The sequence below is a fragment of the Stenella coeruleoalba genome, assembly GCF_951394435.1.
Source record: "Stenella coeruleoalba genome assembly, chromosome: 20".
NCBI classification, from domain to species: Eukaryota; Metazoa; Chordata; class Mammalia; order Artiodactyla; family Delphinidae; genus Stenella; species Stenella coeruleoalba.
In genome coordinates this window covers 41,227,632-41,251,769 of record NC_137166.1, presented here as the reverse complement: position 1 = coordinate 41,251,769, position 24,138 = coordinate 41,227,632, and the positions used below count along the sequence as shown (strand labels likewise).

Genomic DNA, 24,138 nt, shown 5'->3' with positions numbered 1-24,138 from the left:
AGACCGCCAGGGAATTCCCCAGGGTTTCTTTTGGAGGGGGGTGGGAATGTTCTGAAATTCGGTAATATTAGTGGTTGCACAACTCTGTGACTATACTAAAAACCACTGGATTGTATTAAAATAGTGAATTTTATGGTATGTGAATTATAACTCAATTAGAAAAAAGAAGATAAAGTAGTCAAGGGACTCAGAGCATCTTGGGAGAAGGGATCATGAAAAATGGCACTTTTAGGGGTGGAATCCATAGCATTGCTAGACTAGTGATCAAGGTCTCAACCAGAAACGAAAGAAGTTTGTCCCAGAAGAGGATATATAAAAGTGCTGGGCTCTGGCCTGAGGGCTGGGGTCTGTTAGGCACAGCCGGAGGACCTGCATCTTTAGAGAGCAGCCCTGCCCCTGAAGAGACTGAAAGGCGTATCTGTTAGTCCTGTCACATTTCTGATTGAACCAGGCCAATGAAGAATCTGACGTAGGGATGAAAGCAAGGGTTCTGTATTCAGACTGCCTGCATTTGAATCCTGGCTTTCACCAGTTCCGTGACCTCGGGCGTCAGAGACTTGCTCTGAGCCTCGGGAAAATGGAGACTACCACCATTCTGACTACCACTGGTGTCGTGGAAAGAACCGCAGGCTTGGAATCAAAGACCTGGAATCAGGCCCTGCCTGCTGTTAATAAGCTGTTTGACCTTCAGCAGGCTTCATGGTCCTCATCTGTATAATCTAAGATTTAGACGAGTGCAGTGGTTTCCAGCTGTGCTCCATAAGGCCCTGAGAGTGTCAGAGAGGTGCCCCAGGAAGATTTGGGGACTGGGTAGTGGGGAGCATGCTGGATGAGGACGGGAAACAAGTGAATGAGAGAAAGGGAAGACTTGTGAAAGGGAGCAGAGATATTGCGGTGGTAGCTGGGAGGGGACGTAGGGGTAAAGGAGAGTTTTTCAAAGGTGTGTGTGTTGATGGCACAGTTAGCTTGTGTGCAGTTGGGAAAGGGTTAGGAGACAGGAGAGCAGAAAGGAGGGGATACCTGGAGGAGAGAGGGAGCGAGGGGGTCCAGGCACATGGGAGGGCATGTCTTCAAACCGGTGAAATAAACAGAACTTAATGGTTAAAATGGTAACTTTGATGTTATGTTTATTTCACGTTTAAAAAATTGGAAAAATTTAATATCCTCATCACAGGACCCTGTACTGTCTTTAAAGGGAATGAAGTTGATCTGTATCTGTTGGTGTGCGCTGAAATCCAGGATACATGAAGTGAAGAAAGCAGGGTGCGGACAAGTGTGTGTGGTGTATTCCTAAGGAAAGACAAATGGTGATTTATACTTACACACATATCAATTCCTGTATATGAATGTTATCTCTAAAAGTGTAACAGATAGTGGTTACCTCAGGGGAAGAGCCTGAAAGCCCAGGTAGGAGGGACACCTACTGTTCACCTTATGCATTTTCATATCATTGACCATGAGTATATATTACTTTTTCAAACGTAATAACCTTAAAAGGTAGTGGTCTCTAGCCTAAATTACTACTACTGAGTATATTCCTTAAGAATTGTCCTTGTTGTTAAGAACCTAATTCTGTATAAGCATTTGTCACTGAGTTTCAGAATTATGTCAACGTAACTTTAAAGAGGATGCTATGAGTGCAGAACCTGAGTCTCAAACTTCGCAATCGTTTCTCTGACATCTTGACTTCTAACACCTTTCTCTTTCTTTTTCTGTGTGCAGCATAGTAAATGTGCCACATACTCTGTGGGAATGCAGAAAACCTACTCCATGATCTGCTTAGCCACAGATGATGATGATAAAACTGATAAAACCAAGAAAATCTCGAAAAAGCTGTCCTTTTTGAGTTGGAACACCAACAAGAACAGACAGAAGTCGGCGAGCACCTTGTGCCTCCCATCGGTTGGGGTCAGGGTTGCGGGGCCTCCGGTCAAGAAGAAGCTCCCCTCTCCGTTCAGCCTTCTCACCTCCGACAGTTCTTTGTACTAACGTGAGGAAACAAAAGCGTTTCCCGTGCTGACTGGGCCTTCATATTTGTGCCATAGCGGAAAATTTCTAAATATTCTCAAATCCCATTTTCTCACAGCGTAAACCTACAATTGGTATGTTTTTATGAATGACAGTAACAAGAAACCTCTAGAAATTTGTGGAAAACAAACTTATTAGGGGAGTCTCACCATATTGCTGCAAGTTATTTATTATATAAAGTATTGTAAATAGAATAATGTGGACATATGGCTGTTTTTAACGACTATAATTAAGACTCTTAGCTACTTACTATCAGAGTTAAATTAGGATTTCCTATACTGGTCCTATTTGTAAGTTTCCAGACTTGGGTGATAGATGGATAATTCCTTAACTCAGAATTCAGATGACCCCAAATTAAGGCAGGGCAAGGGACAATAATGATAGACTTAAATTAGTGTTACTAAAAACTGTCCCAAAGAGCTCCTTCCTAAGGGGAATTCATTAACCTAAAACAACAAGATTTTACTATTATTTCTAAATAATATGAATGCTGTTTCCAGATAAAGTCTAGTGCCAAATTTGTCATGACTTATTAGATAAACAACCATTTAGGAGCAACTTTTCTTCTATTTTATGTCATTTAAAAGTCGCTAACACAGTGGCAGTGTTAGATGAAGATGCTGTCTACAAGGTAGATAATATACTGTTTGATACTCAAAACATTTTTCATTTTGTTTAAAGTAGAAAGTACATAGTTGTATATTTTAAGAGCCTTTAAGAAGGGTTAAAAACATTGTATAAGGTCAGGATGTAAATGATTCAAGTTTAGAGCTCTATTTGACTTTTTAAAATGACATTCTTACCAACTGATTTCTCTTGCTATATGTTGGATGACACTGTGACTCTAATAAGATTCACTGTTGGCATAGTACAAGTTATATAGCTTTTAAAAATATATCATTGACATGTAATTTTGAGAATTAACAAACTTAAATATTTTCTAGTGTGTAATATCAAAAGGGAAACAACCATATTTGGGAAAGTGTATCCATTGCTCTTAGGGCTATTTTTGTATAAATATTTACATAAATGCATTCATTTGCCTGAGTTAATGGTTTCCACTTTGATTTCACTAAATGCATTCATTTGCCTGAGTTAATGGTTTCCACTTTGATTTCACTTTAATTCCCTCCTCTTTCAAATCGTTTTTACCCTAATGCACAAAATGTTATTGTATTTGATTTTTAAAAATTACTAACATTTCACAAAACAGGACTTAGCTCTCAAGTTACCTTAGTATCCCTGAAAACATATAGCCTCTTTAATTGTATTTATTTTTTGAATGAGCAGTTGTACATTTTGATCCCCAGGCTCTCCTCTCTGGATGCAGCTGCACCTGCCATTTTCCCTTTTCTCTTCCCATTGTTGGACTATACATTTACAAACACATTCTTTCCCTCCCTCGCACACATTGGCTTTTTATTTTAAAATGGGAACTCTGGACTCCAGGCTTTCTGTGTTTAGAAGTCATGCTCAGTGATTACAAACAAACTGTGCAGCTACCCGGAGGGAGGGATGGAGGGAGAAAGGAAGGAAGGAAGAAAAAAGGCAGGACAATTGTTTGTTTACACTGGCAGCCACCCTCAAAGCACAGGTGTATTAAGACCAGACCTGAAGAACAGTGGCTCTGCCAGAAGGAACAAGGGGCTTATGGTACACAGTGCTTCATTCACTGTAGGTCTGATTCCTTTAGACGGTCACATCCACCACCTTCCATGATAGATACAGGTGAAGGTCACACATTAAAATCTGCCCAAGCCGGCTTTTTGCTGAATCTTGAGAGTCCCTGTTTAAACCGACTCCCTTAGGAAGGTGTCCACCAGCCCTCTTCATGCTAGCAGGGTGCGGGCAGTGCCATCTGGGGCACACTACCTGAAGTAAATACCTGAGCCCAGAAAGCAGGGCAGGACAACTGGCAGGTGCCATTCAGGCCTCACTTCATCCTTCCCTAGTTTCTGTGAGAGGAAATATTGTTTCTTAATGTGAAAGAAAACAAGATCCTGTGGTTCGTGGTGTAAAGGAGATGCCGTGGGAAGAGCCATCACCTGGACTGGGTGAAGAACGCATAAATGTGCTGGGCCACTGACTGTCCAACCACCGGCTCCAGTTCTTGGATGGAAGCATTACTTAGTTGCTGGATACTTGGAAACCTCTGGAGCAGGAGAGGAGCTTTAACTTTCCCGACTCCTGGGATCTGTTGCACAGTTCGAAGGAGGGCTGGCTCGGAGATCAGAGCTCGTTTCTTCCTGAGTAAAGGGTTCTTACTGGGCTCTTTGGTTTGCTCTTCAACCTGAACCGAGATGAAAGGAAAAGCACATGAGTGCCCTCTAGAGGACTGGAGGTTTCTTAAAATTCTGTTTTGTGGAAATTTAGTTTTAGTTTTTCCATTTGGTTCAGCTTGATTCACCACTGCAAATATTCTCATATATAACATGAATATAATTTTTCAGGCATCAGTAAAATTATTAAAAGATGAACTATATGGAAAACCACTAGGTTAAAAAAACCCAACACATGAACTTGCAGACAGAAGTGCAGACAAAAGATACATGGCGGGACTTCCCTGGCAGTCCAGTAGTTAAGGCTCTGCCCTTCCAATGTAGGGGGTGCAGGTTCGAACCCTGGTCGGGGAACAAAGATCCCACAGGCCGCGTGGCCCGGCCGAAAAAAAAAAAGAAGAAAAAGATACGTGTGGATGAGGCGAAGAAGCTGTTGACAGGGTCACCAGCCTAAGTGCAGAATAGTGCATGATGGAGTCATCACAGCCTGGGAGGCTAAAATCAGGTCTCCAACTTGATTGCTTTGTTACATACTTGCCTAGAATGGAGGGCAAGCTCAGATAGCTGCAGAGGCAGCTTCTGAACTTAAACTCCTCAAAAAGGTTTTAGAAACCAAACCAGTCACTGACAGAGATTGACCTGATGGATTGTACCTATAATAAGGGCAGCTGTCTGTCAGAGTAGCAGGTCCAGGAAGGTCAGTCAAGAGTCCTAACACAGGGCTATCGTGGAGGAGTAAGAATCAGTACTTACCAACTGGATAATGAGACAGGACGCTTCCGTCTGGCTGGCCACTGGAAGCAACACCATCCCCAGATCCAGCACAGTAAATTTCTGTACGGCTGGAAAGTACTGTTCACTCATGTGAGTTTTCTCAACTACTACAATCCCTTGAAGTTTACTGGACTTCAATGAAAAAAAAAAGACAGGAAACTATTTTGTAACAAAATTCCATTCAAGACTAAGAAGCTATCCAAGGGTACTTGGAATGGCCAATGGTTTTATATAAATTATTCCAAGGGATAGACAGAGGGGGGATAGAAGTCAATTTTCAATTTGTTTCTTTAATTCAGTACTTACGTTTCTAACCCGAACAAGTCTCTTTCTGTAGCCATTTCCTGCCACCAAATCAGCTTCGGTGATATAAAGAATGCAGGATCTGCTAGACAAGTAAAAATCTACCGGTGTCAGGCCATCCTCAAAAACGAGTTTAATTTTTCCTTAAAATACAGAAAAGAAAATAAGTTCCGTGAGCTTTGGATGAAAAGACGGCAATAGGTAGAACGTTTTTAAAAAGTGGGCTAAGGTGAGAGAGGGCTTTAGTAGAGGGAGCCCACCGACCTTGCATCCCCTGTGCCAGCTGCGACCCGCGCCATTTCTCATTGGCCACAATGTGCCCAAACGGCACGTGCATGGGGCCTGTGCCATCAAGGGTGTTCCCTTCCATCGGCTGCCTGGATCTAATGAGCGGAATACAAGACGGCACTTGAGCAGGCTCTCCGGCACACGGCCCCGCGTTCCACTCCCAGCCCCGGCCTCTTTGGCAGGGGCCCGTCTGCAGTGTGTTCTTTAAGAGGTTGATTATTAGCCAAAGTCTAAGAACCAGGAAATTCCTGCCCTAGAAGCCCCGTCCCTCATCCGCGTCACCTGCCTGGCCCCTGACACTCCCGCGCCGTGGCTCCTCCATCCAGTCCAGGGCGGGGGCCGAGCCGGCCAGGGCCCAGTTCTGGGTCTCCCGCGACATTACCTGCGGCGCCCCACTTCCGGGTTCTCTCCTGCGCGCTCTCCAAGTCCTTTATCCTGCCCGCCCTCTGCCTCCCCTGGCGCCGGATAGGCTATGGCCTCAGAGATCGACACGTGACTGGCCAATAAGAGAATGAACAGCGCACACAATTTCAGCCCTGGAGAGGATTTGAGAGTACCCGCTGGTTGCCATGAGCGACGGGTGTGCAGTAACCTTCGCTCTGATTGGTCTTGGGAAAAGCAGAGCCAATGGCAGACGTGGTTGTTGCGAAGTCCGTTGCGTACAAAAGGCGTCTGGGGCTAGGCCCGTTGGAGGCGGCGCGCTTTAGGGAGTGGTACTCGGTTCTGAGATCTGCTTGTCAGTCCAGTGCCGGTCTGGCCAACCCCCGCAGCAAGGATGCTCCTGGGGGTCCGGAGAGGCGGCAAGAGGCAGTTTGTAAGTATACCTGCGCCCGGCCTGCGCTCTGGCCCGTGGGGCCGGGAGTTAAGTGGGAAGGGGTTGGGATTTGGGATGGAGGCAAGGTAGCGGCACAAGAGGAATTGGTTTTTCTTTCGAGAAGCCCTGAATTTTCGTGTTTGGAACACGGATCCTCTATCCCAGTGTCGGCCTCAGTCGATAGGACTCGCCCTGTCTCACCTGTAACTTTCGCTCCGGTGTCGGGAGTTCACTCCTGCCGGCACAAACTTGCTCCACTACTGAATATTCCTCTGTGGGAAGTCATTCTTGATTCTTTCCTCCGCCACGCACCATGTACACCCCACCAGCAAGTTCCATAGATTCCACCCACCAGATGCATCTGGCAGCCGTCCCCGCTCCCACCCCGCCCTCCATCATCTACCTGCACTGCTGCAGCAACTCCTCCCTATTTCTCGGTCTCCGTTCCCGCCCTTCCCCTAGGTCCGTTCTCCACAAAGCAGCCAAAGGAATTCTTTTAAAATGCAATTCTGATCGTGCCCGCTGCCCACAAGTCACACACACAGACGCTCCAGCTATTCCCACCTTTAGGTTTATTCAGGCCTTTGTCTTTGCTCTTTCTTCTGCCTGGAATGCTTCCCTGCAGACCTTACCATGGACACTCTGGCACTGCGGGCGCACACTTCCAGGCTCATTCTCTGACCCCTCCTCCTATGATACTTCTTTGTAACCACTGCCCCCCACCGCAATGGCGTTGTTCCTGTCTCCCTTTTCCATACTTGCCTGGTGAAACCCCAGACCTACTTACATCCAGTTCTCCATAAACTTAATACTTTAAATACAGAGAAAGCATTTTGATAAGGGTACTCCTGAACTCTGTTTCAGTTTGGGATCAGAAAGCATGTCTGACTTGGCTTCCTGTTCTCAGCCCTGTGACCTGCTGAAGTCATTTTAGACAGGTGGATGTTGAGAAGCGAGGAAGGCATAGTTGAAGCATATTTTTCCAGTGCAATTTTGCTAACTCAGCATCTTTATTGAGGTTTTTGTTGTGTTACTGAGTTCCTACTGTGCGTGTGCCAGATACCCACAATTGATTGACAGCCTATGGCCCCAAAGGCTAAAGGGTAGACAAACCTATAAGTCATTCAACACAAAGTGGTGAGGGAAAAAGTGCCGAAGAGGCATATACCGGAAGGGGCAGCAAAGTCAGCCGAGAGAGTTGACCTGGGCCTTGGGAGGAGTAAGGAAATAGAATTCCAGGTGGAGAAAACAGCATGTACAAAAGTCTGACAAAGAGTCATTTGCTACGTGGGAACAGGAAGGCAATTCTGAGTGCTACAGCATGTGTAGGGATGAGGAGGGCCCGCCAGAAAAGAATCTGGGGCCACTGATAGGAACCACCTGATAGCAGCCTTAGCAGCCTTCTGTGCCAGGAGAGGACATTTCTCTGTCAACCCGAGAGTTTTCATGCTGGGTTGAGGTAAGATCATCCTGTGTTTTATTAGAGACTAGAGGCAGGAGAACCATAGTTAGGAGATGATTATCGTGGTACAGGGGAGAAATGTTCAGCATACTATGTGAGATTCACTCTATCAAAAAATAAATAAACAAAACTCACGAGGCCTTTTCGAAGGACCTTCTGGATGCCAGCCAGGCAGCGGGGGATGGGGGAGGTGGCAGACAAGTGTATATCCTGGAGAATGGTGGGATTCAGCAGTGGCTGCTCTGGAATCCCTGCTCTTGGCGTTGGCCATCAACGTGGGACTGGGGGTGGGGGGTGGGAGGGCTGCAGAAGGCATTTGGAAGGTCTGCTCGTCCCTCACTCCTGAAGTATGCCCAGAACCCTGGCTCTTCCCCTTGCTTGCATCTTCCTTTTCGCCCCCGTACCTTGCGCCCACCCCAGCCTGATTAGTCTTCCCTGGGGCCACTTTCAGTGGGTGCTTCTCACTAGGTCACAAGATCTCCTTAGTCTGGTATCAAAACTCTTAAATGGAAGCAGTCCCCACTCTGACTCCAGCTCGTTTTGCTAGCCTCTCCAACTCACATGCCTCTGTGTTCCAGCGAACTGGAGTGCTTATTTCTAGAACACTGCCACTACGTCTTGCTTCATTCCTTCGTTCCTTTTGCTCCCTCCTCCTGGAATGCCTTTCTATCGCATTTCCCAAATGTGAGAGCAGTGGCCATCTTTGAAGACCCAGTCTAAATGCTCTGAGATTTTCTCCAACAGGACATCAGCGGTCCCCTTGCTGGCCCCCAGATCTGAGGGAGCCCTTCCCTCCCTGGGTCACCTCAGCACTTTGTCTTTACCTCTGCCTTGGCACTTTCCATGATTCTCTGTTGTATTATAAATATCTGGGTGTTTCTCCTCTGTACTGTCCCTCCTTAAAGATGATGACAAGATTTCTTCATTGTCGTGAAATGCTGTCATGGCGTTTTGCCTCTAGTAGATACAAATGAATGGCTGGTGCACAGGAAATGAAGATTGGGTTACACTCAGAAACTTCTCAGGGCCTCCCAGTTGCCTAAAGCAGGGTTCTCCGACTTTCATTGTGTGTGAGAACTAGTTTTTGTTACTCTGCATCTTTGAGATAAACTACCTAAAGTCCTTATTAAGCCCCTACCAGGCGTTAGACAATGTGCTAAGTGCCAGAGTTCCAGGGTTGATAAAGGCAAGAAGGTTGCATGCTCTTAGGAAGCTTCCATCCAGCCGGGGGGGCGGCAAGTGAGTAAGTAGGGTCATCAGGGGCAGTGCTGTGAGACCAGTTGGGGGTGCTGGAGGGGGACTCTGCAGGATGGTCAGGGAAGCTGTTCTGAGGAAGGAAGGGCCAGAGGGTTCCCACCGAGGGCAGCTATATGGTGCTCCCTGCATGGGCACGTGTGCCTGGCCAGATGGGGCTTGAGGATGGCAGGGGGAGAAGTGGACCTCCTGGTGTGACTAGATCCCTGGGTGACCAGTGCAAGTGTTCCCTCCCAGGCCCAGGGAGGTGTGGTCGCAGTCCCCAGAGATGATCCCATTGACCTCTGCTGGGTTTCGTTTGTGCAGAAACACATCATCCATGGCCTTCTCCCTGCAGCCAGCATCGCACCGAAGCCAGCTGTGCCCCGCACACCTCCTCCACGTGGCCCCAGCCCCTCTCCAGAGAGACCAAGGTGAGTCTCGGGTGAGCAGGCACTGAGGTCACCCTGAGCTCAGCCACCAAGTGCTGGGTCCCGGAACTGTTCAGATGGGTAAGAAAATCACAAGGAGGGTGATTAGAATCATGTCCTTTGAAATACGTATCACGGTTCCATAACAAAGCACTTAATATGGTTTCTCCGTGGGATAATGGTCTGTTCCTTTCAGGTCTGTGGAGTTCTCACATGTCATAATTGAATGCAATTTTTCAAAATATAAAACACTGAAGCACAAATATTTAGGTTGGTAGTATGTTAAAAGGAATTTGAAATGTGCACATAATTTTCTTTTTAAACACAAGTCTGCCTTTCAGAAGAACTGCTTTGCAGGAAGGAAGGAGAAGTGAGCTCGCTTGCCAGGGCCCGAGATACCCCTATCCTTCAGTGCTCCTAACACACCAGAGAGCTGACTTCTTTTATACCTAAGACCCCTGCCTATGCCCTCCAAAATTTTAGGCACAGGAGAATTTTAGACTTTCTTTTTAATCCATAAAATACATGGATACATGGCTTAACTGTTAACAGTGAGAAATAATTTCACTCAGGGGTGGTACCTTCTTTTAGTGTTCTTTGAATATTGCATGCCTCCTGATAACAAACACTTTGAAATATTTTTAGTGTTTGTTTTTTCCTTCGGTACAATCTTGATAACAAGAAGAGCCATTTATTAGTGTTTCCTCTGTGCCAAGGACTCTGGTCAGTGCTTAAGAAGCACTGTTTCATTTCATCCTCTCAACGATCCTGTGAGAGAGGTCCTGCTGGCATCTCTGTTTTGAGCTCAAGTGTTAGTCATTGGCCCAGGGTCTCACGGCTGGTGGGTGGTGGCATCGCTGCGATGGACTTGTAGGTCTGTCTGGCTCTTCAGTGTTTGTGTGAACAACCCTTAAGTTGTGTCATTAGAACTGAAATGTTTATGTAGCAGCAGTAGTGAGAGAGTTAGCTTCACATTCCATTATAAAGCAGAAAAACAAACAAAAGACCACGTCATTTCGCGGCAAGCATGCTGTAGACTCGTTAGAAAATCTTTGTTGTCTCCTGTGTTTTCCAAAAATATATTTCTGGATTATAATCTTTATTAGCCCCAAATAATCAACATGGTTTTGGCAAATTTGGCCTATTTCTAGGTTATTTTACTCTAAAAACTAACATTCAAATTAACCTCTGACATTATTCCACTTCGCGTCTAGCGTAATAGTGTAAGAATCTTCCAGCAATCACTTCTGTTTCCTCCTTCCCATCCTTTGCTACTGTCGTTATATGTTTTAATTCTATATGTTATAAACCCCACAATATGGTGTTCTTATTTTTGCTTTAGATAGTCTTTTATCTTTTTCTAAAGCAGTTTTATTATATAATGGGTGTACAGTAAACTGTACATGTTTAAATGAATAATTTGATGTTATGACATATGTTTATACCTGTGAGACCATCACCATAATCAAGATAATAAATGTATCTATCATACCCTCAAGTTTCCTCATGCCCCTTTGTAAATCCTCCCTCCTTCCCCCTCTCACTTCCCATACCTCGGCCCAGCCCACCCTCATCCCCATCTTGCCCCCATCCCAGGCAGCCATCGATCTGCTTTCTATCACTATAAGAGTAGCCTCCATTTTCTAGACTTTTTTATAAATGGAATTATACAAAATACTTATGCTGGGTTCTTGCACTCAGCATAATTATTTTGAGATTCATCCATATTGTTGTGAATATCAGTAATTCATCCTTGGAATTGCTGAGTGATATTCCATTGTATGAATATGCCACTGTTCGTCCATTCACCTGTTGATGGATATTTGGGTGGTTTCTAGTTTTTTGGCTACTAGAAATAAAGCTGCTATGAATATTTGTGCACAAGTCTTTGGACCTGTGGTTTCATTTCTCTTGGGTAAATATTTAGGAGTGGAATAGGTGGGTCATATACTAGGGATATATTTAACCAGAAACTGTCAAACTATTTCCAAAGTTGTTACTCCATATATGTTCCCACCAGCAGGGTATGAGTTCCATTTTCTTCACGTGCTCACCAATACTTGGTTTGATCAGGTGTGTGTGTGTGTCTGTGTCTTTATAACTATTTGACAATTAGCCATTAGCTCTCATTCACATTGACTGTCTATAGGTTTATTTATTTATTTATTTTTGGCTGTGTTGGGTCTTCATTGCTGTGCGCGGGCTTTCTCTAGTTGTGGCTAGTGGGGGCTACTCTTTGTTGCTGTGTGCAGGCTTCTCATTGCAGTGGCTTCTCTTGTTGTGGCGCACGGGTTCTAGGCTCACAAGCTTCAGTAGTTGTGGTGTACGGGCTCAGTAGTTGTGGCTCGCGGGCTCTAGAGCACAGGCTCAGTAGTTATGGCACACGGGCTTAGTTGCTCCGTGGCATGTGGGATCTTCCCAGACCAGGGCTCGAACCCATGTCCCCTGCCTTGGCAGGCAGATTCTTAACCACTGCACCACCAGGGAAGTCCCTGTCTATAGGTTTTTGAAGGTGGTGACAGGTGCATAGATAACAACGTACAGAGCTTGTTTGGTGAATCTTCATCTTCATTGCACTTTCTGGACAACCATACTGATAAAGTATGGGATGTTCCTTATTCCTTTGGACCAGACAGTTTTGTTGAGCCTGGAGTCCATGTGCACACCTGTGGTTCCTGTCAACTTCCTGGCAAATTTCTGGATCTCTTCAGGTGTCCAAGGGTCACCTTTCTTGAAGCTTGCTCCATGGATGTGCTTGTGAATGTTGGTGGGTTATTCTCTGGTCACCACCTCATTGATGGCAGACTGGCCCGTTCTTCTCTCCACCCTTGTTTGTGAGAGCCATTCTGCCAGGCCCAGGTTGAAGGGATTGTCTTAGCCAGTCTTTTAAATTTTGGACATTCTAATAGGTGTGTAGTGGTATCTTTATGGTTTTATTTTGCATTTCTCTAGTAACTAATGGTGTTGAACATCTTTTTTTTTTTTTTATATAACTTTATTTATTTATTTATTTTTGGCTGCATTGGGTCTTCACTGCCGCTCACAGGCCCTCTCTAGTTGCGGCGAGTAGGGGCCACTCTTCGCCGCAGTGCGCGGGCCTCTCATTGCGGTGGCCTCTCGCTTTGCAGAGCACGGGCTCCAGGCGTGCAGGCTTCAGTAGTTGTGGTACGTGGGCCCAGCAGTTGTGGCTCACGGGCTCTAGAGCACAGGCTCAGCAGTTGCGGCACCCGGGCGCAGCTGCTCCGCGGCATGTGGGTTCCTCCCGGACCAGGGCTCGAACCCGTGTCCCCTGCATTGGCAGGCGGACTCCCAACCGCTGCACCACCTGGGAAGTCCCTGAACATCTTTTCGTGTGCTTATTTGCCATTGTATATCTTCTTTGGTAAAGTATATCTTCTTTGGTAAAATCTTTTGCCCACTTAAAAACATTGGGTTTTGTTCCTATTACTGTATATATACACTATTCTGGATATATATTCTGGATACAAGTTCTTGTATCACATACAAATCACATACAAATATGTGATTTGCAAATATTTTCTCCCCATCTATGGCTTATCTTTTCATTTTCTTAACAGCCTTTCAGAGAGCAGAAATTCTTAATGTTTATGAAGGTCACCTTGTCAGCTTTTTCTTTTACAGATCATGATTTCAGTATCATATCTAAGAAATCTTTGCCTAACCCAAGGTCGTAAAGCATTTTATCCTATATTTTCTTCTAGAAGTTTTATAGCTTTAGCCTTTACATTTAGGTCTGTGATGCATCTTGAGTTAATTTTTGTGTATGGTGTGGGAGGTATAGATTCAAGTTCACTTTTTTGCACGTGGGTATCCAGCTGTTCCAGCACCATTTGATGAAAGTTACGTATTGCCATGTAAGTAATTACACCAAAACTTAGTGGCTTTTTTTTTTTCTTTGCCATGCCGTGTGGCTTGCGGGATCTTAGTTCCCTGACCAGGGATTGAACCCGGGCCCTCGGCAGTGAAAGCACGGAGTCCTAACCACGGAACTGCCAGGGAGTTCCCAAAACTTAGTGGCTTAAAACATAAAACAATAGAATTTTTAATCTCATATCTTACTATGCTCTTTAAGTTATTTTTTCCTCTCTGTATTTCATTTTGGTTATTTTCTATTGTTTCACCTTTAATTTCACTAACCTACTGTTAATCCCATCCAGTGTAATTTCCGTCTCCTGAAGTTCAAGTCTTTTTAATAATATTCCATGTCTCTACTTACCTTTTGGAGCATATGGAACATAATTATAATAACTGTCTTAATGGCCCTCTCTGTTACTTCTAGCGTGTCAGTTCTGAGTGGGTTCTGATTGATTTTTCTCTTCATTATGGGTCATGTTTTTCTGTCTCTTTGCATGCCTAGTTGATGTATGTTTGCATACTAGACACTTTTGTGAGTTTTACCTTGTTGAGTGCTGGATATTGTTGTATTCCCACAAGTCTTCTTGAACTTTTTTCTGGGATGCAGTTAAATTCCTTGGAACCAGTTTGATCTTTTGGGTCTTGCTTTTATGATTTGTTAGGCAGGGTCTGGAGCCGTGTTCAGTCTAGGGCTACTTATTCTCCACCACCTTTAGAGTACCCAGTGTCCCATGAAGTATAATGTGTTCCCATCTGTGTGGTGGGAACAGTCACTGTCCGCAGCCCCGTGTGAGCACCTGGCGCTGTTCCTCGCATCCTCGTGGATGGCTCTCCCCCAGCTTTCCGTAGTGTCCTCACACTCTTGCGCTGACGAGCATTTTGCTGAGCACTCAGGGGCCTTCTGCAGGTTTCTGGAGTTCTCTCTGTTCAGCTCTTTCCTTTCTGGTCTTCTGTCCTGCGAATTCTATCTGCCTTGGTGTTCCCTGACTCTCCACTCCATTTCCACACCTCATTTCCTCCTCCCTGTGCTGTGACCTGGAAGTGTTCTCAGGCAGTAAGCTGGGACAATTAATGGTTTATTTTGCTTTTTCAAGCGAGAGGGTAAACCCATTACTCCGTCTGTCCTTTATTATAGTTTTGAATAATTTGCAAATTTTTCAAATTCCTTTTCATTTCTGTTATATCTTTTTATTTCTCCTTTTTTTCCCCCCATTCTGATCTTTCATTTTAATAGGAACACTACTTGAATATAGACTGCCTGGATTACAGACCTGGTTTCATCTCCCGTTAGCTAGGAAAGCTTAGACAAGTCATTTACTGTCTTTGAAAACTGGAGATGACAGTAATATCCATTCATACAGTTGCTGTGAGAATGAAGTGAGATTGTGCCATGGCACATAACAGACTACAGGCACGTAGCCAGGAGGTACACACTGAGCACTGTAGAACTGAAAGTAAACCTTGATTAATTCATGTATCCTGTTGTTCAACCTTCACCTTGAGGGTTCGTGTCTCACTGGCTCACTGGGATGTTTTTGTCCATAGATCTGCTCTGGCTGCAGCCATTCTAGCAACAACATTGACTGGCCGGACTTTTGCCATTCCTCAGCCTCGCCGGAGATCCCACTCTGAGAGTGACACGACCTACCTTGAAAAGGACAGTTTCATCGAGCCCTATGCCACCACCTCGGAGCTGAGGCATCAGTAAGGACCATGTCACGGGTTCAGCTTCCTCTCGGGGCAGAGGCAGGGCAGTTCTGAGCATGTGTGTGTGCATGTGGGTGCATGTGGCTAGGACTAGAGCTTAGTACTCGGGTTTTCATCTCCAGTGTCAAAGGGATGCTGTCTTGGGACATTAATAGGTCTTGAATTGTATCCGAATTTTCTCTAGAGTGGATCTTGTTAAATTATAGCTTGTGAAGCCACCGGTTGCTTTCATGGCAGCGCTGAGCTGGTGAATTCAGTGTTGTTTTTAGCCACAGCCTAGATGGAGAGAGTTGTCCGTCTCCAGTTCTCGTGTATCTCCTCTCTGAACGGTCACACTGAATTTTCCTTTGTTGACGCCTACTGTAACCTTTCTTCTTTAACATCACTTTCTCTACTGCTTGAGCTGGATTAGAGCTGACATAGGGCCAGGAGCCAGGAAGGTTTCCTCCTGAGGGAGAGGGCATTGGGGGAGAGCTGCGGGCCGTACAGGAACCAACTGGGAATGGGTTGGGAGGTGGTCAGTGTGGGGCTGGGGTGAGAGAAGAGGGAGCATGACACATGTGAACAACTGAAGGAAGACATTTGTGGCTGGGAGGAGTCAAGTGAGGTGGGGAGTCATCCGAGATGGTGCTGGAGGAGTGGGCAGGCTGGGGGTGCCTTTGGTATCCTGTTCTGAGCTTTGGTATCTCCCCCAGGAGCAGTGGGAAGACCCTGAGGACTTTAAGGGCTTGTGGGGTGGAGGTGGGGGATGCATCACTAGTTTTGCCTTGTATCTGCCGTGTTTATTCAATTTTGGTTTTTGAGTTGTTTTTAACATACCAAAATGCTCTTTATTTTTATGTATTAAGAGCTAGCAGTCTTTGTAGTCTGTGACATTATTGTCAAATCTAGGAAGATCTTCCCTATTACAGCATTATACAAATGCTCAGATATTTCCTTCTAGGATGTGTTTATAGTTTTGGTTTTTGAATTTTAATCTTGACTCCATTTCTGAGATGTTTGCATATAGCCTGTTTTTCTCCTGGTAAGAATTTATACTTTGGCTGAATAAGAACTGAAGATGAGGAAGTGATTCTGAAATTCATTGGAAGGAATAAGCAGATAAGACCATAAGAGGAAATCTGGAAAGGAAGAATAGTGATTCAGGGGGAGGGCTGCATTAGCCCCATCATATATATATATATTTTTTTAATAAATGTACTTATTTATCTTTGGCTGCGTTGGATCTTCGTTGCTGCACGTGGGCTTTCTCTAGTTGTGGCGAGCGGGGGCTACTCTTCGTCGCAGTGTGCGGGCTTCTCACTGCAGTGGCTTTTCTTGTTGTGGAGCATGGGCTCTAGGTGCACGGGCTTCAGTAGTTGTGGTGCACCGGCTCAGTAGTTGTGGTGCACGAGCTCAGTTGTTCTGCGGCATGTGGGATCTTCCTGGACCAGGGTTCAAACCCCTGTGCCCTGCATTGGCAGGCGGATTCTTAACCACTGCACCACCAGGGAAGCCCCAGCCCGATCATATTTTAAAACATTTAGTTGAAGTAGTCAAAGTAGAGGAGTGCTGGTTCAATGATGGAGAGGTGCACATGAACACCCTGAGGTGAGCCTCGTGTTTGCAGGCATATTGAATCTTTAATAAAGGCAGCCCCACAGATAAAGGGAAAGGAAAGAATTCAACAGTATATTCATTAGCAGTATTAGAAAGAAATCAGCTTTGAGCCTTTCCTAACTCATACACCAAAACAAATTCTTACTGAATGAAAGGATTAATTTTTATATACATAGAAATAAGACCATGAAATCCTGTACCCAATCTCATCAAGCCTCTCAGAGAGAGATGCCTGCTGTGTACTTCCAAGCTAAGAATTTGGAAGGTTAAAAAAAATTTTTTTTTAATCATCTGTATGTTAAAAAAATTTATAGTCAAAATAAGATCAATAGAATAGGAAAAATATTTATAGTAAATACAAAGTCAGGGTTTTAATTTTAGTAGATGGAAAAGTTAATTTCATATTGGAATGGGCGTAGTAGAGGCAGAGTAGATAAATGGACAAAGGCCATGAGCAGACAATTCACAGCAGAGGAACCAGGGCTCACATCCAAATACATGGAAAAATATCCAGTCTCAGGAAGAAATGCACATTTTTACAGCGAGATTTCAATGATTTTGGCAAGTTTTAGAAAATTATTACCAACATAGTTGCAGGTTGGGGATTTTGCGCGATTTTGCGCGGACGCCTGTGGACCCACGAAACGTTCCTGCTGGTGGTGGTGTACTTCCCGTGTGTGTGTGTGTGTTTATACTGTTGGACTCAGCAGTTCTCCATGTGGTTGTTTGTTTCATGGGACTGATCCTCAGTACAGGAGAGATTCGCTACACATTGACACTCATTACAGGGTTATTTATGATGGTGAAAATTGGGGGAAGAAACCTAAGTAAGGGGAACGGGTGGTAAAACTGGTGTATGAGCCTAACCTTTTGACTTTAAAAACTTGTTAACGAGGAGGCAAACTGTATATGTATGCAGTGATAATAACTATAAAAACCTAGGTGAAAAGCTAGAAAGAAATGCTAACAGTGTACAAAGAGATGGAATTGTGGATGATATCACCCTTTAGCTTCTGTATATTTCGTAATGTGGTCGTAATACTTTACGGTGGAACTTGAGGCAGTGCATTTAATACCCGTATATGAACCTATGTGAAGCATTAAGTGGCTTGTTTGTTTGCTTTGCTCTTGAATGTTCTAATACAGACCACACAGGCAGAATGAGACGGGAAGAAGATCCTCTTTGCCATCCTTTGAAATGCTGGGCTACGAGGAGGAAGAGGACTCTGACACGTACCTGTCAGGCAGCCACAGGGAGTCGGGGGACACAAGTGCTCGCAAAGAAGAGGGAAGCGTCAGCGACGCCGTGTATGCCGTGCCACACAGAAACCAGGTGCTTGCATCGTTCCAGCGTTTCTTCTGCACCTTGACGTTAACTCATAGTCAGTTGTGTCAAGTGCGTTAGTAAGGATTTTCCTTTTCTCTCTTCGGCAGTTAATGGCTTTTGTTTGGGGGCTTATTTCTTTTCAACATGTCCAGTCTCATTTTCTGTCTTGTTAGGCTAAAATTCAAAACTCTTTCCTTTATCTTTCAAGACAAGTCCTTCAAAAACAGAGATAAACATCTTCACATTCTTTTTTTTTTTTTTGCCGTACGCGGGCCTCTCACTGCTGTGGCCTCTCCCGTTGCGGAGCACAGGCTCCGGACGCGCAGGCTCAGCGGCCATGGCTCACGGGCCCAGCCGCTCTGCGGCATGTGGGATCTTCCCGGACCGGGGCACGAGCCCGTGTCCCCTGCATCGGCAGGCGGACTCTCAACCACTGCGCCACCAGGGAAGCCCCATCTTCACATTCTTAATGTAGGTTTCCATCCGGTGCTGGTCATCCTGCTCTTTCCTTTGACCCCCCAAAGCTAATTTTCCTGTCACTTTTCTGTATCGATGTGTACATTGCAATGTTTCTTCAAATTCATGCCTGACAAGAGGAGGTATGATCACTCGTCTCTCCTTAGCAGCAGACGTTCTTTGAGTGCTTACCCTGTGTGAGTCTGTAAATCAAACTCTCACATGCATTGATTTCCTGCTGTCTCGCTGACGTAGATTCCGTTTACGGCCCCGTCACACATGGGGGAGCCGAGGTCCAGAGAGGTTGAAGGAGCCCATTTCTCCACCCTTGCCTGCGTGCCCTGGTTTAAACACTCTGCTCCCAGGGTTTTGGAAACTGGATAGCGCCATTTCTTTAATGGCAAAGGACAGCACCATAATTTCTTTTTCCTTTCTCGCTTTCTTCTTTTTCACCATCACTATAATGTGTTATTTGTAGTGAGTACACTTATAGACTTGTAACATCCAACTATAATATATGCAGATTGAATATATTGACTAGCCTCCACTATATTGAATCACATTTTAAGTGACGTCAGGGAACTTATTTTGAGGAATCCTTATGTGAGTATTTCAGAAACTAACCATCACTTTCTAGCATATACAGACTTTAACATGCAGAGTTAGGTTTCTCTACAGCAAGGAGCACTGGCCAGGCAGGCAGCTGCCAAGAGCCCAAGGAGGTCAGCTGCGGGGCTCTAACAGCCTATGTGAGCTCCCACTGCCCCTCTGTCTGCACACTTCCTGGCTAGTATGTTGGACTCAGGTTACAGATAGAGCCGTATCACTCAACGATTTTGGAAGTAAAGCTCGCTACCACATTTCCCTCAGAGGAGAGAGATTATAGTGACCTGTACAACCTCCTTTGTCGTTAACAGAACAGATAGTTTATTTTTCAGGCAAGTGTGTCATGGTGGCTGTAGGACCCATGTGCAGTGTGGAATTTTTTTTTTTTTTTTTGGCCGCTCTGTGCGGCATTTGGGATCTTACTTCCCCGACCAGGGATCGAACCCGCGCACCCTGTGTTGGGAGTGCGGAGTGTTAACCACTGGACAGCCAGGGAAGTCTCGGAAATGCCTTTTATTTAAACACTTGAAAAGTAGAGCAAGGCAACAAGCACTGGCGAGGCCTGGTGAGGGTGTGGAGGAGCTCTCTAACGCCGCCGGGGCGGAGTTGACGCCACCGCTGTGGGGAGCTGCTCGGCACTGTCTGTTAGAGCTGAATATGTACATTTTCTATAACCCAGCCCCCCGCAACTGAGAAGCAGAAAATAGCATAGCATGTTAGTGTTCTCATGCTCCAGAATGAACAAGTATTGACATCTTATCTTTTGTTTCTTGTTTTTTGTCTTTTGGGTTTTTTTGCTTCAGATTTTTTTAATAAAAGAAAGAAAATTACACTTAGGGTTGAAATCTTTATCTCCCATCTGCTCCATCCCTGGATAGCCATCTTCTCCTGGATTTGGGATGTGTTCTAGAAGTCTGTTTTTTTGTTTTGTTTTGTTTTGTTTTTGCGGTACGCGGGCCTCTCACTGCTGTGGCCTCTTGCTGTTGCACAGCACAGGCTCCGGATGCGCAGGCTCAGCGGCCATGGCTCACGGGCCCAGCCGCTCCGCGGCATGTGGGATCCTCCCGGACCGGGGCATGAACCCGTGTCCCCTGCATCGGCAGGCAGACTCTCAACCACTGCGCCACCAGGGAAGCCCTATATATGTTTTTAATTGTACAAAGGTCACCGTACTGAATCAATCTTTCCACCTCTTGGCTTTTTCACTCAGCATTGAAGTTTTGAGATGGATACATGTTAATTTATTTGTCTACTCACCTCCTGATGAACATTTAGGTTATTCCTTTGCACGTTTGGTACGTGTACCTATGTGTGCTTCTTCACACTAGATATTGCCGAATTGTTCTCCAAAGCAGTGGTTCCCAGTTGCCTTCCCAGCAGCAGTGTGTGCGTGCCGGTCTCCACCTTTCTGGGCATCCCAGCCAACAGGAAAGCCTTTCCCTATACAGCCCAGGAGCCGGAGGTGGAGTATTAGTAACTGATTGCAGTTGCAAGGTCTTATCATAACCTGAACATTGTCCTGGCCGGTTGCAGATGGCATGAATGAAGGGGCCCTTAAGCTGGAAGGGGATTTCAGTTTCCCACAGCCTTACAATACAATAGGGGGAGGAAGACACATTGACCTTTTCTGAGCATTTGATATTTGCTAGGCAGCTCACACATGCCATTTCATTTACTTCACACCCCTGGCGGTAAGTGTGTGAAGAAACAGGATAAATAACTTGCCCAAGATCATCCAACCATCCACCCAGTGGCAGAGGCTGGATTCAGATCAGGGCAACCCAGTTTTCCCTGTTTAGAATTAAAATTTGTGTTTACAGTCCTTGTGCCTATCAAGAATATTTCTTAGACATAGAGCTTTTTTTGTTTTTTTCAAACTGACCAAGTAGTCTTAAATTTATCATATGATTAAAATACTTATCTTTGAAAAGAATCGATGTGTGCAGCATGTAAAACTGCTGTTTCATCACGAGATGGCGCTAGCTCTGAAGGAGATACTGCCAATGGGGGATGTTTTCATTAAAAAAAAAAAAGTAAAATTGCCCTCCTTATTTTTACTCTAGACATTCTATAATCTCAGGTAAATAATTTACAATTTTATTCTTTTTTATCGAAACTAGTAAGTTAAGGAAACAGACCAACCCACATCGGGCAATTTGGATATAAGTCTCTACCTCATGCCTCTCTCTGTGTTTCAGGGTAGTTTGGGCAAACATCTTCATGTGAGGTGTGCACCCACTCAGAAATGGCCTAACAAATGGAAAGCAAGTCTTGTTTTCAACAGTTGTCTTGTTGGTGCCACCCAAAAGTAAGGCTGCAAGGGAAGTGGGGTGCGTGAACGTGTGGTCAGTTCCCACAACACTAGGGCCCAGTGGAAAGAGCAACGCCACGGACAGAGACCTGAGTCCAAGTCCCAGCTTCTCTAGTTCCCAGTTGTGTGACTTGGGAGGTCTGATAATGTCTCTGTGCCTCAGCTTCTTCATCTTATAAAGGACTGTGTTAGGGAGGAAACTGTCTTTGGGTAGGTAAATAATTCAACACTTACTTGTTGAGCATCTGATTGACTAGGTATTGTGCTAGGTGCTGGAGAATCAGTATAAGACAGAGTCCATAGTCACACAATTAATAATTAATTAAAGGAAGTGTACACGGTGGCATGAGACCACATAACCTTTTCTGAGAGGACTGCTGAGAGTGACAGCAAAGAACGAGTTAAGGCCTTTCTTCTCCCCTTTGAGGTCACTTGATTTTTCTGCCTGATACCTTTGTAGGTTCATTCTTTTATCTTTTGAAGTTCAGTAATATCACCAGGATTAATCGTGGTGTTTATTATTTTCTGTCCTTTTTTCCTGAAATTTAGTGCATATAATTTAATTCTGCAGACATAGATTTTCATCTCCCTTTTTTATTTTCAGGGAATATTTCCTCCCCTCTTTTATTTTATCTTTGACTGGTTTCATCATCCGTTCATTGTTTCTCCGTTGGGAGCACTAGTTATGCGTTTGCTGGATATCCTTTGTCTTCCATGTCTATTATGTTTTCTGTAATCCCTTGTCCCTCCATTTCCTTTTCAGCTTCCCTTTGTGTGATTTACTCTGTCTATCCTCATCTCTCTCAGCACTTGGTCACTATGTTTTATGGCTTCTCGTATAGCTTTTACCTCAGTAGTGGTTTTATTTTGCCTTTTGTTTTTGTGAGTTCTGCTGATTTACTTCACACATCTTTCTGTTGCCTTATCACTTTACCTGATCTCCTGGATCTCTTCTTTGGGTTCCTTATGTCAGACTGTGCTGTCTTTAACTTCTTTGAGAGTATAGAGCTGGATTCTGGATGGCAAAGGTGGGCTCTCCCAAGTGTCTCCCTTTAGCTTCGCCCGCCCTCCCTTCTGCCCTGTGGGAGTTACTGTACGTCTCCGGGGACCATCACATCCTTGCTCTCAGTGCACCCGTCAGAGGATCACTGTGGACCTTTGCAGCCGTGACAGTTTGTGACTGTCGGAGCATCTGCATACCTGACGTCTGAGGAAGTTTGGCGGCTTCTGGCGTTCTCCCTGTCTTCCACATTTCATAGGTTTGGTAGCTGTTTTCTGGCCATTGACTAAGCTTGCTTGCATTTTTTCTTTTCATTCTTTCAATTGATTTCAACAGGTTTTGAGGGAGGAGAGTGTAGTCTAATTGCCTGCTACCATTTTCAAGAAGTCACCGATAGGATGTTACTGAAGCTCCTCTGTCACACATTCTTGCTCTTGTTGTGTTTGTGGATTTGCAGAGCATCTTGTCATAAAATATCATATATTCATTCATGTTGTTCATTTATTCATCCAGCCAACTGCCAACCAACGAATATTTGAGTGTCCGCCATGTCCTTGGATCCAGAGAGGAATCATTCATGCAGGGGTAAACGAGTTATCTCTAGAAACTTCTGGAGGCCAAGGAGTAGTAGGGAATCTTCTGCTGCTGTGGTTGAGGATTAGGACTGTCCCCCTTCTCTCTCCACAGTTTTTAATTTCTTTAAAAGTTTCTTTCCGTTACACAAGTATACATGAATCCCCATGTCTTATAAAAACATTTGATACTGCATGTAAAGCAAACACTGCCCTGAAACCCTGCCGTTCCGTCCCTCCTCTTCTCTCCAGGACAAGCCTCTGCGGTCACTTTGATGTCTGTATCATTTTCTTGGCTACAAATAATCAAACAGGCAAACAAAAGGTTTAAATAATAGACCTTTAACTCTCTCACATAACAAAATCAAAAGGTAGGAGATTCCACATTGTTTCAGCTGCCTGTCAAAGGCTGGCACCTGAGATTCTCCTGGCCTGCTCTTTGTGGTCATCAAATGCAGCGAGTTCTTCCTGCAGACAGGAGGAAGCAGGGCAAGGTCCTTCAGGCTGCGCTGTGTTCATTACGGGGAACATTTTTTCCTGGGAGCCTCCCAGCAGGAGACTCATTGGTCACATGCCCATCCCTTGGCCAATTACTGGCTAAGGGGAAGAGGGTTACTATCACTATGGGCTGAGCCCACTTGCACCGAACAAAATCAGGGTTCTCTCAGCAAGGTAGAAGCGGGGCCCTGACTGCCAGGTGGGCTGCGGTGCCTGCAGTCTCCCTGTCCACATTTACACGTACACATCCCTGTGCGGATAGGAATGTCCACGGTTAGTGTATGCACGTGTAGACCATTGACTCTGCTCTACCAATGCAAGCACCTCTGCATGAGCTGGACCCCCATTGGTGGAGGTAGAAGGCCAGGATCTCATGTCAGGCACCAAGCTGTCACTCCAGCCAATTTGCAGAAGCCACCAAGAGTGAGCCCTGCCATCTTCCAGTGGTGGGGTCTCCTCCATGCAGCAGTGAGGAGGCGTGGCTTCACAAACGCTTATTTCCCTTACCATAGCGTACCAAACCAGGGGAGGTCCAGCACGCTGTCGCACTTACAAAGGTCCCAGTGCAGGCCCG

General features: G+C 45.1%; 3 protein-coding genes across 7 annotated transcripts in view; 2 read left to right on the top strand and 1 right to left on the bottom strand.

Moving 5' to 3' along the window:
• The window catches only part of RHPN2 (rhophilin Rho GTPase binding protein 2), a 57,413-nt gene extending 54,347 nt beyond the window's left edge, over positions 1-3,066 (top strand). Inside the window, exon 15 of the mRNA XM_079907962.1 lies at positions 1,723-3,066. Within this exon, the coding sequence (XP_079764088.1) occupies positions 1,723-1,989 (267 nt within the window). The 3' untranslated portion in view covers positions 1,990-3,066. The remainder of the gene's footprint in view (positions 1-1,722) is intronic.
• FAAP24 (FA core complex associated protein 24) lies at positions 1,128-6,081 on the bottom strand (the record flags this gene model as incomplete). Of its 2 annotated transcripts, XM_079907967.1 has the most annotated exons (6): positions 5,959-6,081; positions 5,649-5,767; positions 5,388-5,527; positions 5,061-5,213; positions 4,074-4,318; positions 1,128-1,290 (listed from the first exon to the last, which is right to left on the bottom strand). In XM_079907967.1, exons 2-6 carry the CDS (start codon positions 5,752-5,754, stop codon positions 1,128-1,130), a joined length of 807 nt encoding a protein of 268 aa, XP_079764093.1. In that variant the 5' UTR covers positions 5,755-5,767; positions 5,959-6,081. The 2 variants fall into 2 exon arrangements, with proteins under 2 accessions (XP_079764093.1, XP_079764094.1); XM_079907968.1 differs by lacking the exon at positions 1,128-1,290 and having other exon boundaries at positions 3,261-4,318.
• A 271-nt stretch (positions 6,082-6,352) lies between these two features.
• Positions 6,353-24,138, top strand: part of CEP89 (centrosomal protein 89) — an 80,223-nt gene continuing 62,437 nt past the window's right edge. For 2 of the 4 annotated variants that reach the window (XM_079908774.1, XM_079908775.1), the window contains exons 1-5: positions 6,353-6,486; positions 9,509-9,615; positions 15,034-15,192; positions 17,941-18,127; positions 23,008-23,079. In XM_079908774.1, the coding sequence (XP_079764900.1) occupies positions 6,448-6,486; positions 9,509-9,615; positions 15,034-15,192; positions 17,941-18,127; positions 23,008-23,079 (564 nt within the window). In that variant the 5' untranslated portion in view covers positions 6,353-6,447. The remainder of the gene's footprint in view (positions 6,487-9,508; positions 9,616-15,033; positions 15,193-17,940; positions 18,128-23,007; positions 23,080-24,138) is intronic. The other 2 variants (XM_079908777.1, XM_079908776.1) reach the window with 1 other exon arrangement.